The sequence below is a fragment of the Halichoerus grypus genome, chromosome 3 (genome assembly GCF_964656455.1).
Source record: "Halichoerus grypus chromosome 3, mHalGry1.hap1.1, whole genome shotgun sequence".
NCBI classification, from domain to species: Eukaryota; Metazoa; Chordata; class Mammalia; order Carnivora; family Phocidae; genus Halichoerus; species Halichoerus grypus.
In genome coordinates, this window is record NC_135714.1 from 5,444,272 (window position 1) to 5,456,533 (window position 12,262).

Below are 12,262 nucleotides of genomic sequence, written 5' to 3' on the forward strand. Positions count from 1 at the left end.
GTCTCAGCAGGTGAGCACTGGGGATGGTCATCCTGGGATTGGGGGCTGTTGCCCCAGTTGGCAGCAAAGTATTCCTGACCTGACCTTACTTGCAGCCTGTGGGCATGGAGGCGGCCACAGAAGGTAGGAGGCTGGTGTTCCTGGATCTCTGATACAATGCCCTTTTATAATTGTATAAGCAATACATGAAAAGAAAAAAGAAAATTCAGGGCACCTGGGTGGCTTAGTCGGTTAAGCGTCTGACTCTTGATTTCAGCTCAGGTCATGATCCCTCAGGGTTGTGAGATTGAGCCCTGCATAGGGCTCTGCACACAGCGGGGAGACTGCTTGAGATTCTCTCTCTCCCTCTGCCCTCCCCTCTCATGCACATGCTCACTCTCTCTCTAAAATAAATAAATCTTAAAAAAATAATAATTCAACACTTCTGAATGGGATGAAATGAAAAATAGAAGTGTCCCTATTGCCACCATGCCACCTCCAGATGAGGTGTGTACCTCCTGCAGCAGAAATCATGTTCCACCATTCTGCATTTGTTTTTTCTTTTTCTTTTTTTTAAGGATTTTATTTATTTATTTGACACAGAGAGAGAGCACAAGCAGGGGGAGCGGCAGGGAGAGGGAGAGGGAGAAGCAGGCTTCCCGCCGAGCAGGGAGCCTGATGCAGGGCTCGATCCCAGGACCCTGAGATCATGACCCGAGCTGAAGGCAGACGCTTAACCAACTGAGCCACCCAGGTGCCTCTGCATTTGTTTTTTCTGATTGTTTATCACCCAATTTAATATGTACATATGCATGTGTTCCTATAATTATATATATGTACATTTTTCCAGGTTATATATATTTTTTATTTAAATTGCCAAGGTATAGTAGTACATCATTAGTTTTTGATATAATGTTCAATGATTCATTAGTTCACTGTAACACCCAATGCTCATCATATTATGTGCCAGGTTATATTTTTTGAGATTGTATTTGAGTTTTTTTTTTTTTAAGATTTTTATTTTTATTTTTTGACACAGAGAGACAGCAAGAGGGGGACCACAAGCAAGGGGGAGTGGGAGAGGGAGAAGCAGGCTTCCTGCCAAAAAGGGAGCCCGATGCGGGGCTGGATCCCAGGACCCTGGGATCATGACTTGAGCTAAAGGCAGATGCTTAACGACTGAGCCACCCAGGCGCCCCTTGAGTTATTCTTTATAATGAAAAATAAGATATAGTCTGTTTGCTCTATTATCCACTTCCTCTTCCCTCCTTCTATATTTTCTTAGTTTTCTTGATGTTTTGGTGTCATCTATGGTTTAATTAGAGGTAGACTGACTGTAAATATAAAGCAATTTGGGCTTCGGGTTCTTTAATTTTTCAGGCTCCTTCCAAAACCCTGAAACTAATTTTGAATTTGCAGTATTGCACTCATTTTGTTAAAGATGGTCCCCAAGTTATACAAGCTTCAGCCCCATCAGAATCTGGATCTGCCCTGTTAACTTTATAATGTCAAAGATGTCATAGATATATATAGTATAAACTGTACTAACGAGACATGATCCCCATACTATAGTGAAGATGCTAATAAGCTCTAGCTCTTATTTTATCAATTTTCAATTGTGTTTGTAGACTCCCATTATAGAAATGAATTGATTAGCACGTTGCGGATTCTCCCCATTGCTTCACCCCACACCCACCTCTGACTTCTCTAAGCTATATCATGGTCAATTCTCTTTATCCAGTATAAGGAAAGCATCTCTACTTTGTCCATGCTTTGATTCTAAAATCTTTAACCAACAAAATTATGCTGATTACGTTTATATGAATATAATGCTCTCTGAAGCCAAGTAGTTTGGTGAGAAGCACCAGCTGTGAAAGTAGCTGAGGGGGAAAGGGGTTCTGGTCTTGGTTTGAGGTCTTGTTCTCTCCTTCACTGGCTGCGTGCCTCCCACAAGTCACTCCTCACCCTGTGCCTTAGTCTCCCCACCTGTAAAATAGGGGTCCTGACTGCATCCACTTCACTTGCTTGTAAATGTTATGTGTGTGCGTGTGGTGCTTAGTGGGCTGCTCAGCATGTAGGGATCGCTCAGCACACCTCACTGTCATTATGGTGACAGATCCTGTGATTTTGCTCATATTCTCTGTCCTTTCAGATCTGGGAGGTTTTCTCTACTTACTCCTTCAGCCCTTTTCTGAATTTATTATTTTGGCAATGATTTTTCATTTCCAGGAACTCTCATATTCTTCCCTTATTTTCAGAACAGCTCGCTCTTGTGTTTTATGGCTGCGAGACTGCCCCAAATCTCTCTGAAAGTACGAATTCGATCTTTCAAGGGTCTCTTCTCTGAGTGAGCTCTTTCCTTTGGGGGAGTTCTGTGTTTATCCTGGTCCCCCTCTCCTGTAGTAATGTTTTTCCCCAAGGTCTGTTTATCCCCACCTGTCCTTCTGGTTTATAGTAAAGGACCAAGCTGATGGACAGAGGTGGATCCAAGGGTTTCTGTTTGGTGTGTATGACTGTGTTTGCTCTTTCAGCTTCCCCCACGGAGGGAAGGCTGATGTGGGCTTTCACCTGTGCATGGGGTTTGTCAGCCAGGGGCTTGACGTCAGTCTGTATGCACCGGTACAGACAGACAGAGTGCCCCTCCTCCCAAATATAAACTCAAACCTAAGCACCAATATCTGCAATTAGGAGGTTTGTCCTCCTCAGGCTTTTCTGTTTCTAAAGAAAGTAGAACTCCAATTTCAGTTTGGAAAAATGCAGCGACTAGTGGGTTGAGGGTGGAGGTAACAACACTGGGGGTGCTGATACCTAGTTCTTTCCCAGATATATTACACAATTTTTTTAAAATAGTGATTTTAGGTTTATAGCAGAGCTTCAGTGATAACTTAGAAGGGTTCCTGTGTACCGGTTCCCCTCCCCTTGACGTCACATGCTGCATTTGTCAAGACTAAGAACTTTGTTTTTCTACATTACCAACCACTAAACTACAGGGCTTTTTTGGATTTCACCAGTTTTTCCACTAATGTCCTTTCTCTGTCCTGTGAGCCATTTGAGGTCACCTCATTTCATGTAGTTGTCATACCTCCTTTGTCTCCGGTGATCTGTGACGTTTTCCCATCTTCCTTATTTTTCATGGCCGTGATACTTCGGTGAGTGATGGTCACCCATTTTGTAGAATGCTCCTCAGTCGCGGCTAGTCTGGTGGGACTTTTTTATGACTAGACTGGGGTTATGGATTTGGGGGAAGTACACCACAAGGATGAAGCATGCTTCTTGTCACATCTTCTCGGTGGGTCCTGACAGCAACATGACTTATCGTGGGTGTTGTTCTTTGATTGCCTGGTTTAGGTGGTGTCTGTCAGGCTTCTCCACAGCCACATTACTGCCTTTCCTTCTCCATGCTCTCTCAGTTAGAAGTGAGTCACTAGGTCCAGTGCACCAGGCTCCAGGATAACTGCCATGCTTGCCTATGACCTGCCTTCCTGCCATCTTCATTGGTGGGCGAATTGGGATCTCAGCCAAGTTTGGTGCATTCTTCGGAGCTTTGGCCTTGGGAGACGCCGAACTTCAGGGCAACCCCTCTCTCCAATTCATTTTTAGAATTGGAGATGTATAAGGGCACTTTTTTCAATTTATCATGTGTGGAAAGCTACTCTGGTTTGGGAAAATGCCATAAACTAGGACTTCTCCAGGTCCCAGGTTGCCCCTTTTGAAATGGGGTTAATGCTTTTGGCCTTGCAAAGATCTGAGGATCCAATGGGACAATTTGGGTGGAGTGGCCGCCCTGGAGCCTGGCAGGTGGTGGGGTCTCAGCAGATGCCAGTTCCCCGTTGCCCGAGCTGTCAGCACTGCCCGCCGCCTCTAACATTTTAAAGTCCTGCAATTTACAGTCAGTATAAAACACACACGACTGGGAGCTAGTTCTTTCCATAGGACAGAATTTTAAGATGGAAAAATAAAATATGAAATCACTATTTCTGCTACCTCTTGTCTGTCTTTGCTAAATCAGAGCCAGAAAGTTCTGTGGGGGTACCATGGCTAATAAAACTGTAATATTTTCCCTCAAATTCAGTGAAATTTGGGTTTCCCTTTGTTAAGAGCCATGTGCTTAGCCAAAATCCATTTTCCCTCCCTCGTTCCTAATGCACCTTCCCTTTTGGTCACCTGTATCACTCACTCCTTCATCACACAGAGGAAAATGATCCCATCTGCAGCTTACTGAAGCCTAAACCACCTCTATCATCCATGCCAGTGCTTGGTTTAGGAGAGGCATGAGACCCAATTTGGACCAGAGTCATGAGGGAAAGTTTGGGGGATTCTGGGAAAGACTTCCTTTCTCTGAGAGAAAGCTGCAGGAATATAGAGTCCCTCTTACCCCTCAATGTTCTTGTTTCTGGATATGATGTGCACAACTGTGGGGCCACCAATCTGAAGATGATGCCAACACATTAGGAATATCGGTGTAGAAGGATGGACAGAACCTGGGCCCCTGATGGTGTTGTTGATCTGTGGACCTGTTCTGAGCCAGGAATTGTCCCTCTCCTGGACTCATTGTTAAGAGGGATAGTACTTTTTTGTGTGTCAGGCAGTGAAAATTGGATATCCTCTTGCTTACTGCAGAAAGCAAACTGATATACTTTTAGAAGAATCCTTCTGCAAACAAGCAGCCTTTAAAAAATACCTCTCCAGAGACTCCTACAGAGATGTCCTTTAAACATGGCAGATGTCTGTATCTGAGAGAGAAAGTGTGTGTGTGTGTGTTCACGGGGCAGGTTATAGAGCAGTGGGCAGCTCACCATGAAGAGAAGCAGATGGGAAAGACTCAACCCAAAGCATCCAGAGTTCTCATTGCTCTCACAAGTGGGAGGAAGGAGAGGAGAGGATAATTTTCACTGAGTGTCCATTGTATGTTACGCAACAGGAGCAGTAAACACATGGTTTTGCTTAATCACCAAGATGGTTCTCTGAGGTATTATGACTGGGACGCGGAGATTTCAAATGGCTTGAAAACTGACTCCAAAGTCCTGTCCCGTTCCTTTACTACCCCAGTATAGTCCTTCAAGTTCCCCCAGAAACATCCTGAATCCATCCATTTTTCCCCATCACCAGGACCACCACCCTGATCCAAGCTCCAGTGTCTCTTCTGGACTGCTGCCCATCCATCTAGATGGTGTCCTGTCAGCTGCCACCCTCGTTCCTACTTCCCATGGTCTCTTGTCTGCACAGTGGTCACCCCCCCCCCCAACCCAAACAGTTCCAGGGCATCTTGTCATGCAAATCCAAATTCCTCCCTGTGGTTTCCCAGCACTTCCATGATCTGGTCCTGCCTGGTTCTGTAGCCTCATTTTCTACCACTTTTCACTCCACCCACCAAGCTCCAGCCTCCCTGGCCTCCCTACTTTTCTTGCAATAACCCAGGTAATTATTAACTCAGGGTCTTTGCCCAGCTGGTTCTCTTTGCCTGGAAGACATCATCATCCATCAGATGGGATCAATAGCCTTCCTCTTGGTCTTTCGGACAAATCTCTTTTTCCTGGAGCTTCTAAGTGTCTGTTCTTGATAATCATGGTTCTGAGACCAGGACTGATGAGAGACAATAACACTGGACCAGTCAGAATAGACTAGGTTGTGTGGCAGTAACGAACATCTCACAAATATCAGTGGCTTGAAAGAGCAAAGACATACACATTCTGCACATCTATCCTGGGTTGACTGCTTTTCTGCTACACATGTCTCCACTCTGGAACCCAGACTGATGAAGTGACCTGTGGCTGAATCACACCGGTCACCATGGCAACCACCCAATAGGTTATAAATGGTTCAAGGAGGAATTCACTTATTATGGCAATGAAATTTCCTGACTATTGTAGATGGGTACCTGGCATTTGCCAAAACCTACTCTCTGCTTAAGCCATGTTGAATGATTTGCTCTTCTTGGAAGATGACGAGATTTCTTTCTTACCTTTGGGACTTTGCAAAAAAGACTTTAGCAACACTCTGCAGGATATGGAACTATTTCTTCCAGAGGTATAGACATAAAACATACTACAGGAAAGCACATCCACCATCACACCCTGGTTGTGACCTCAAAGAGTGGTAAGTAGGTGAGGATGGGGAAATTCTATGGAAGGAGATATAGAGAAGGAGAGTGACTAAATCCCGGGCTTATTTGATTTTGGTCTCTGATGGAGTAGGACTGCCCAAAGGGAATTTTCACACAGGGAATTTTCCTGTCCTCTGCCAGGAATGGCTGTGATCAACCCTTCCCCTCTTCCCCCACAACAAAGGAGGAATTTCTCTTCTGGTTGGTTAGAAACTGAGTCACTGATGGGGCCACTATTACTAATGACTGGAACTGCTACGCTTGGCATCTTGAACTTGCCGGTGCCAAGGTCAAAACTGGAGAAGAGTAGAGGGCCTTGCTAAGACCCTGATTCTGGTCTTGCTTAACTTGAGCTTCTCACAGCGTTCTGCGTGAGGGCTTCAGTGTTGGTATGGTCACTTGTTCACTGAATCCTATTTTGCTATTGTTTCATGAGCTCATTTGAGAACCTATTATAGTGGGGATTGGGGACATGAGGAAGGGCTGTCAGCACAACAGGATTCAGGTTTTTCTCATCCTGCCCAGAACATCATCTGAGAGCCCCCCACTCACCCTTAATTTTTAAGAGTTGGCTAAACTTGGCATGTGAAATGAATTTCTATTCAGAAATGCCATTGGGCTAAGCATAGAATGTGGTTGTACAAACAACTTCCTAGAATCAGGACAATGCAAAATGGCAGCATCGACCCCTGGGAAGGATCTGTGTGTAATACATCACTCTCTCTACAGAGAGGAAAGAATTAGGAAGGGTGTGTTTGGGAGATGGGGAATCAACACAAAGTGCAGAGACACTGAGAGGGAAATCCATTAATCATGTTTGTCCATGATTACCCAGGAAGAAAAAGCTACTCATGTTCTGTGACAGTTAGTAATTAAACATGAGAGAGGTCTCACCATGATTTCATGTTCCTGGTCGGAAAAGGAAATGGTGAGAGGCACACAGCATATGCTGAATCATCAAAGTGACAGGCATTTGCTAAACGTGGCTGGGGCTGGGAGCCAAGGTGGGGGTGTGTGTACATTTGCACTCATTCCACATCCATTGAGAACCTGCCTGAAGGCAGCTCTGTGCTGGGGGCCAGCTGCGCATAGCCCACCCTGATAGAGTTCACAGCCTGGAGTGGGGAGGAGAGTTTGGGACAATATACTGTAAGATGTGCCAGTAAATGGAAAGGGACTCATAGCATCCAGCTTTGGGATTACTATTACTCTAAATATGAATTGTTTTTACTCACTGGCATGAGAATCTTGCAATATATTCCAGTGGAGGCAGGGGAGCCCTGTTGACACCACCAGTCTATAGCTTGTCCTACTATGCCTAGATTTCAAATCGCAATCCTAATGCAAATTCTTGCTTGGGTACGAATTTCTCCAATCAGATTGCTTGCTCCAGTACTGGGCTGGGCTACATACCCTGGGAATGGGGGTTTGAGTGAGGGATTAGGAAAAACTCTTTTGGCACTTGGAACTCAGGAGAGATGTCTCTGAGCAGGGTGGACAGGGATCGGGCACTCCATTGGGTGGGGGTGGGGGGCGGACAGCACTGGGACTTGGAGAGAAAAAAGTCCCAGGAAGTGGTAGTGGGGCCAGACAGGAGACAGGGGGATACCAAAAGGAAGCTTCACCCAGCCTATCCTAATTTGTGTTGGGCTTGCTCTTATCTCACTCATTCCAAAATTATTGATTACCTCTTATGAACCAGGCAGTGTTGGGACTGGAATATGGAGGGTGGGGTGCGGACACAGCCATGAAGAGGACCTGGCCTCTCTTAAGGGCTTGAAGGCAAGGAGGATGAGCCACAGGCAAAAGTAGCCCTACTGTGCATCAGAGCCAAGAGGAAGTTACAGAAATGCATGAGCAAGCACGTGGAAGAGATTACGTCTGGCTTGCGTTAGTGCTGCCAGGAGACCAGAAGGCATCATGAAGAGGTGGAACTGACCCTTGAGAAGCACGTATTTGACGTGCAAAGATGGGAGTTGAAAGGAATCCCAGGTAGGGACAACAGGGTGGGGAAAAGCAGGGAGGCAGCATATAGAGAAGTCTGTGCTATAAAGCAAATACTCAGCCTTCAGAAAGGAGGAATACCCAACTTCTACATCCACATGGATGGGACTGGAGGAGATTATGCTAAGTAAAATAAGCCAAGCAGAGAAAGTCAATTACCATATGGTTTCACTTATTTGTGGATCATAAGGAATAGCATGGAGGACACTAGGAGAAGGAAGGGAAAAATGAGTGGGGGGCAATTGGAGGGAGAGATGAACCATGAAAGACTATGGACTACGGGAAACAAACTGAGAATTTTAGAGGGGGGGGTGGGGGGACGGGTTAGCCCAGTGATGGGTATTAAGGAGGGCACGTACTGCATGGAGCACTGGGTGTTATACGAAAACAATGGATCGTGGATCACCACGTCAAAAACCAATGATGTATTGTATGGTGACTAACATAACAATAAAATAAAAAAAAAATTAAATTAAAAAAAAAAGCAAATGCTGGTTCAGTTGCACCCACATGTGTGCTGTATAAAGGTCTGAGCTGGAATTTGACCTTTTAAGAGTGTTTTCCTCTAGGTAGAAAATTTTCTGTCATTTTCCCCCTAATACATAGATCACACCTTTCTAGTGTAAAATAATCATTATGACGATGGTCATTTAATAATAATAATAATAATAATATAAATTGTGATCAAGTTGGATGGAGCCTTGAATTGTCAAGTTTGGTTGTATCCTGTGAGTAAAATAAATACATCACCAACTTGGGATCCTTCCCCTCCCATCTTTATGTTTCTAATTCAGCTTGAGCCTTTTGACTCAGAGGAACATGGTCCATCCCACCCAACCCCAAAGAAGAACAAAATTGTAAGAAGGAATGTCCAAGAAATAGTTTATTCTGAACAGGAAACAACACTGACTTAAACACAGCCAGGAAATCCAGTGTCTCTCGGGCTGCTTCCAGCTCCTGTCCCCTACATCACGAATTCAGCCCAGCGAGAAATCTGACTTGCTGCCCGGGTCACAGTGAAGAGAGGAGCAACCCTGTGATTTCCTGGAGGGAACGGGACAGTGCCGATGGGGGACACAGAGTGACAAGTGTGCAAGACAAGTAGACTTATGTGGGCAACAAAATCGAGAAATAGGCTTGGTTCAAAGGAGGAAAATAATGACCATTTCCTGTTTCTAAAATAAAAATACAAAACCACACCATCCTTTAAAACATCTCTTAAGATAGCCAGGAGATGACGTCGACAGCCCCGAGGACTGATTCATGATGTAAAAAGTAAAGACCAGAAGTTGGAAGAAAAAATAAAAACACACTTGAAATTTTAACAGGGATAAACAGAGTTCAAAGACTCCAGAAGAAAAGTTCCAGGAATCCTAAACACCAAGCTTATTTCTACAGAAAGTGACCTGCCAAGTAAGTGACATAGCGAAGTTTCTCCAGACGACGATGGTGATGCCCACAAAATGTGATTACCATTCAGTGAGCAGTGCATGCTGGGTGCATCCCGCACCGGATGCTGTTGAACCCTAGAACAACCCTGCAAGGCTGGTTTTATCATCACCGCTGGAAAACAAGGAAATGACACATAAGTGATTATGCAGTTTGCCTAAGGTCTTCCGGTTAGTAAACAGCAGGGCTGGAGTCTGAACGAGCCCGACTCCACATCTGAGCTCTGTCCCTGGCGCTACAGCTTCTCTCCATTCAGAGGCTGGGGGCTCCCCGAACCGGTCATTCAGCAGTTTGTTCCTTGTGTGAGTCTACTCTCCTTCTAGAGTGAACTTTCTAGTCACCCATGCTTCTTTATCCCTCGGTACAGGGCCACATCATCAGTGGCATTTGGAGGCCCTCTTTAAGACAATGCTGAGGAGACCACTTCACACCCTTCACAGGAAAAACACCCAAAAGGAGGATGGGGACTCAGAATTTGGCTGTGGGACTGGGTTTTGGGAGGAGCTCTGATGGCACTCGATAGGAGTGACTGATGGTCAGTGACCTGACCTTCTGAAGGGCATCTGCCTGCCGTCCCGGTGCAGGGGGTGGGGTCGGGGGTGGGGAGCCGCTGAAATTATAGGTGGGAGGCAGTCTTCTGTGAATAAGGGCAGACGTGCACCTGCAGCTTCGAGACCCAGGGGACCAGGCTGGTGTGTGGGCTATGCCCTCTTCAAGGGTCAGAAAGACTGGCCTGGCAGAGAAGGCAAACGAAGACACTTCAGGCTTTGCTCCAGGATTTGGGAATGGTGTTCGCATTGGAAGGGCAGGCGCAGAGATGTTTATTTTGCCATTGGGCTGCATTTTCAAAAGTACTGTGTGATGAGCCATGATGGACCGAATTGCAAAGTTGGGATGGTCTAATTGCTTTGCGGGATAGGAGTGCACTTCAGATATCGAGGTTGTATTTTGCCTGTGTAAACAATTTCATAAACGTCACAGGTTTTGCATGTCTGCTATCCATTTGGTTTCTCCCAATAACCTTGCAGTTAGAGGTGGGACAGAGAGCTGTTTTAACCCCTTTGGCAGATGCAGAAAACAGGCACAGGAAGGGCAAGGTTGTCCAAAGTCATGCAGAGAATCAGTCAGGCACCTGGGACGAGAACCCGGGCTTCCCAGCTCCAAGTTCAGGGCTCTCTCTGCATCTGATGTCATCAGGGGTGAGACAGGGACCATCGTGGCATAGAGAGGGGCTTTCGGTGGGCAGGACAGAGATGTGCGCGGTCCCGTCAGGTGGCCGCAGGTGATGGCTTAGCTGCTGCAGCCACGGGAGCAGGCGTGGGCCAGAATGTTGTTGTTGCACCCGTCCTGGAGCTTGCCCTGGGTCTGGCTCCCAGCCCGGCCTTCTGGGTCCAAGAGCTGGCCGCTCTGCCCCTGCTGCCTCCTCAGCCTACAAACAAACACAGCACAGACCCGAGACGGTTACTCGGAGCAGAGGGCAGCGGGATGTCCAGGAGACACATTTGTGCAACAAGGGCAACTGGGAAGCCCTCAGCCCGTGCCTTCCCTGGGCCAGAGTGTGGTGCCCTGGAGCCAGGCAGGCCTGGGGTCAAAGCCTGGGTCAGGGGCACTCCTGTGAGATATTTAGCACACAGAGCCTCAGTTTCCCCATCTGTAAAATGGAGATGACCTTTCCTGCCTTCACACTCCCTGTGAAGTCTTTAGGAGCTCACACATGTAATTTGCTTAAACTCACACCTACATCAGCGTAGGTGAGGAGCCCCACACATCATTCATTCACATGTATGTACTGAACGCCCACTGATGTACCAGCCATCGTGCCAAGGAGCAGGGGAAACCCTGGCCAGCAAAGTAGTCATCTTCTCTGTCCTCACGGAGATTACTGTCCAAATGGGGCAATGGACACTAGTCAAATTATCCGCCAAATAAATATCCAAACAGATGAGCACCCAGCCTTACAAAATGGCCCATGACAAACTGTTAAGGGAGCACAATTCTAAACATTGCATTTCTTAATAGCTGGCCTCCTGATCACCCTCCACATGATCTAAGATGTCAACACCCTTCTCTTTGTGATCTGCAAGTTCAGGTTCACGCACTATCCCACTGCGTGCATACTGCAGGCAAAAAATAAAATGGAGACATTTAAGGAGGGAGCGAGAAGTCTGAAAGCAGGAAGAACACAGCTCTCAGTACTTGCTACTCGGGCACCACTGGACAAGCTGCCGTCTTCTGAGTCTCAGTTTTCGTATCTAAACCTGGGAGTCTACCATTCACTTGGAGGAGGCTAAGGGGATCAGAGAGAATGTGTGTGAACTAGCTACTATGGGGCTGAAAATAATAAGATTGCCACAATTCTCCTTGCTCTGAAAGACGCAGATTTCAGCCCGAATTTACTTTCCACATGAGGAGGTTCAGTCAAACGGAGTGCAGACCTACTGCCTGACGTAGGTGACGGAGCCATTTCGCTCAGCAAGCATGCACGTGCGCAGCACCGCGCATGGCCCCCGGATGACTACAACACAGTCCATGGCCCCAACGGGTCACAGGACCCTTGTGTGTGTGTGCACGCATGCTTGGCGGTGTTTTCTAGTGTTTGCAACAGTGTTAGGATTTGAGCGAGTCCTTTGGGTTATGCTGAAGTACCAGCAGCAACACAGTATTTTGAAGACCCTAAACTTGGTGGCTATTGCCTCCTACCCTTTGTCCACCCACAGGGACAAGGAC

The 12,262-nt window shown here is 46.5% G+C and overlaps 1 protein-coding gene across 2 annotated transcripts in view; it reads right to left on the reverse strand.

The window, feature by feature from the left end:
* Nucleotides 1-10,152: 10,152 nt before the first annotated feature.
* The window catches only part of STK32B (serine/threonine kinase 32B), a 369,362-nt gene continuing 367,252 nt past the window's right edge, over nt 10,153-12,262 (reverse strand). For both annotated transcript variants that reach the window (XM_036085909.2, XM_036085907.2), the window contains one exon: nt 10,153-10,964. In XM_036085909.2, coding sequence (XP_035941802.1) covers nt 10,826-10,964 — 139 coding nt within the window. In that variant the 3' untranslated portion in view covers nt 10,153-10,825. The remainder of the gene's footprint in view (nt 10,965-12,262) is intronic.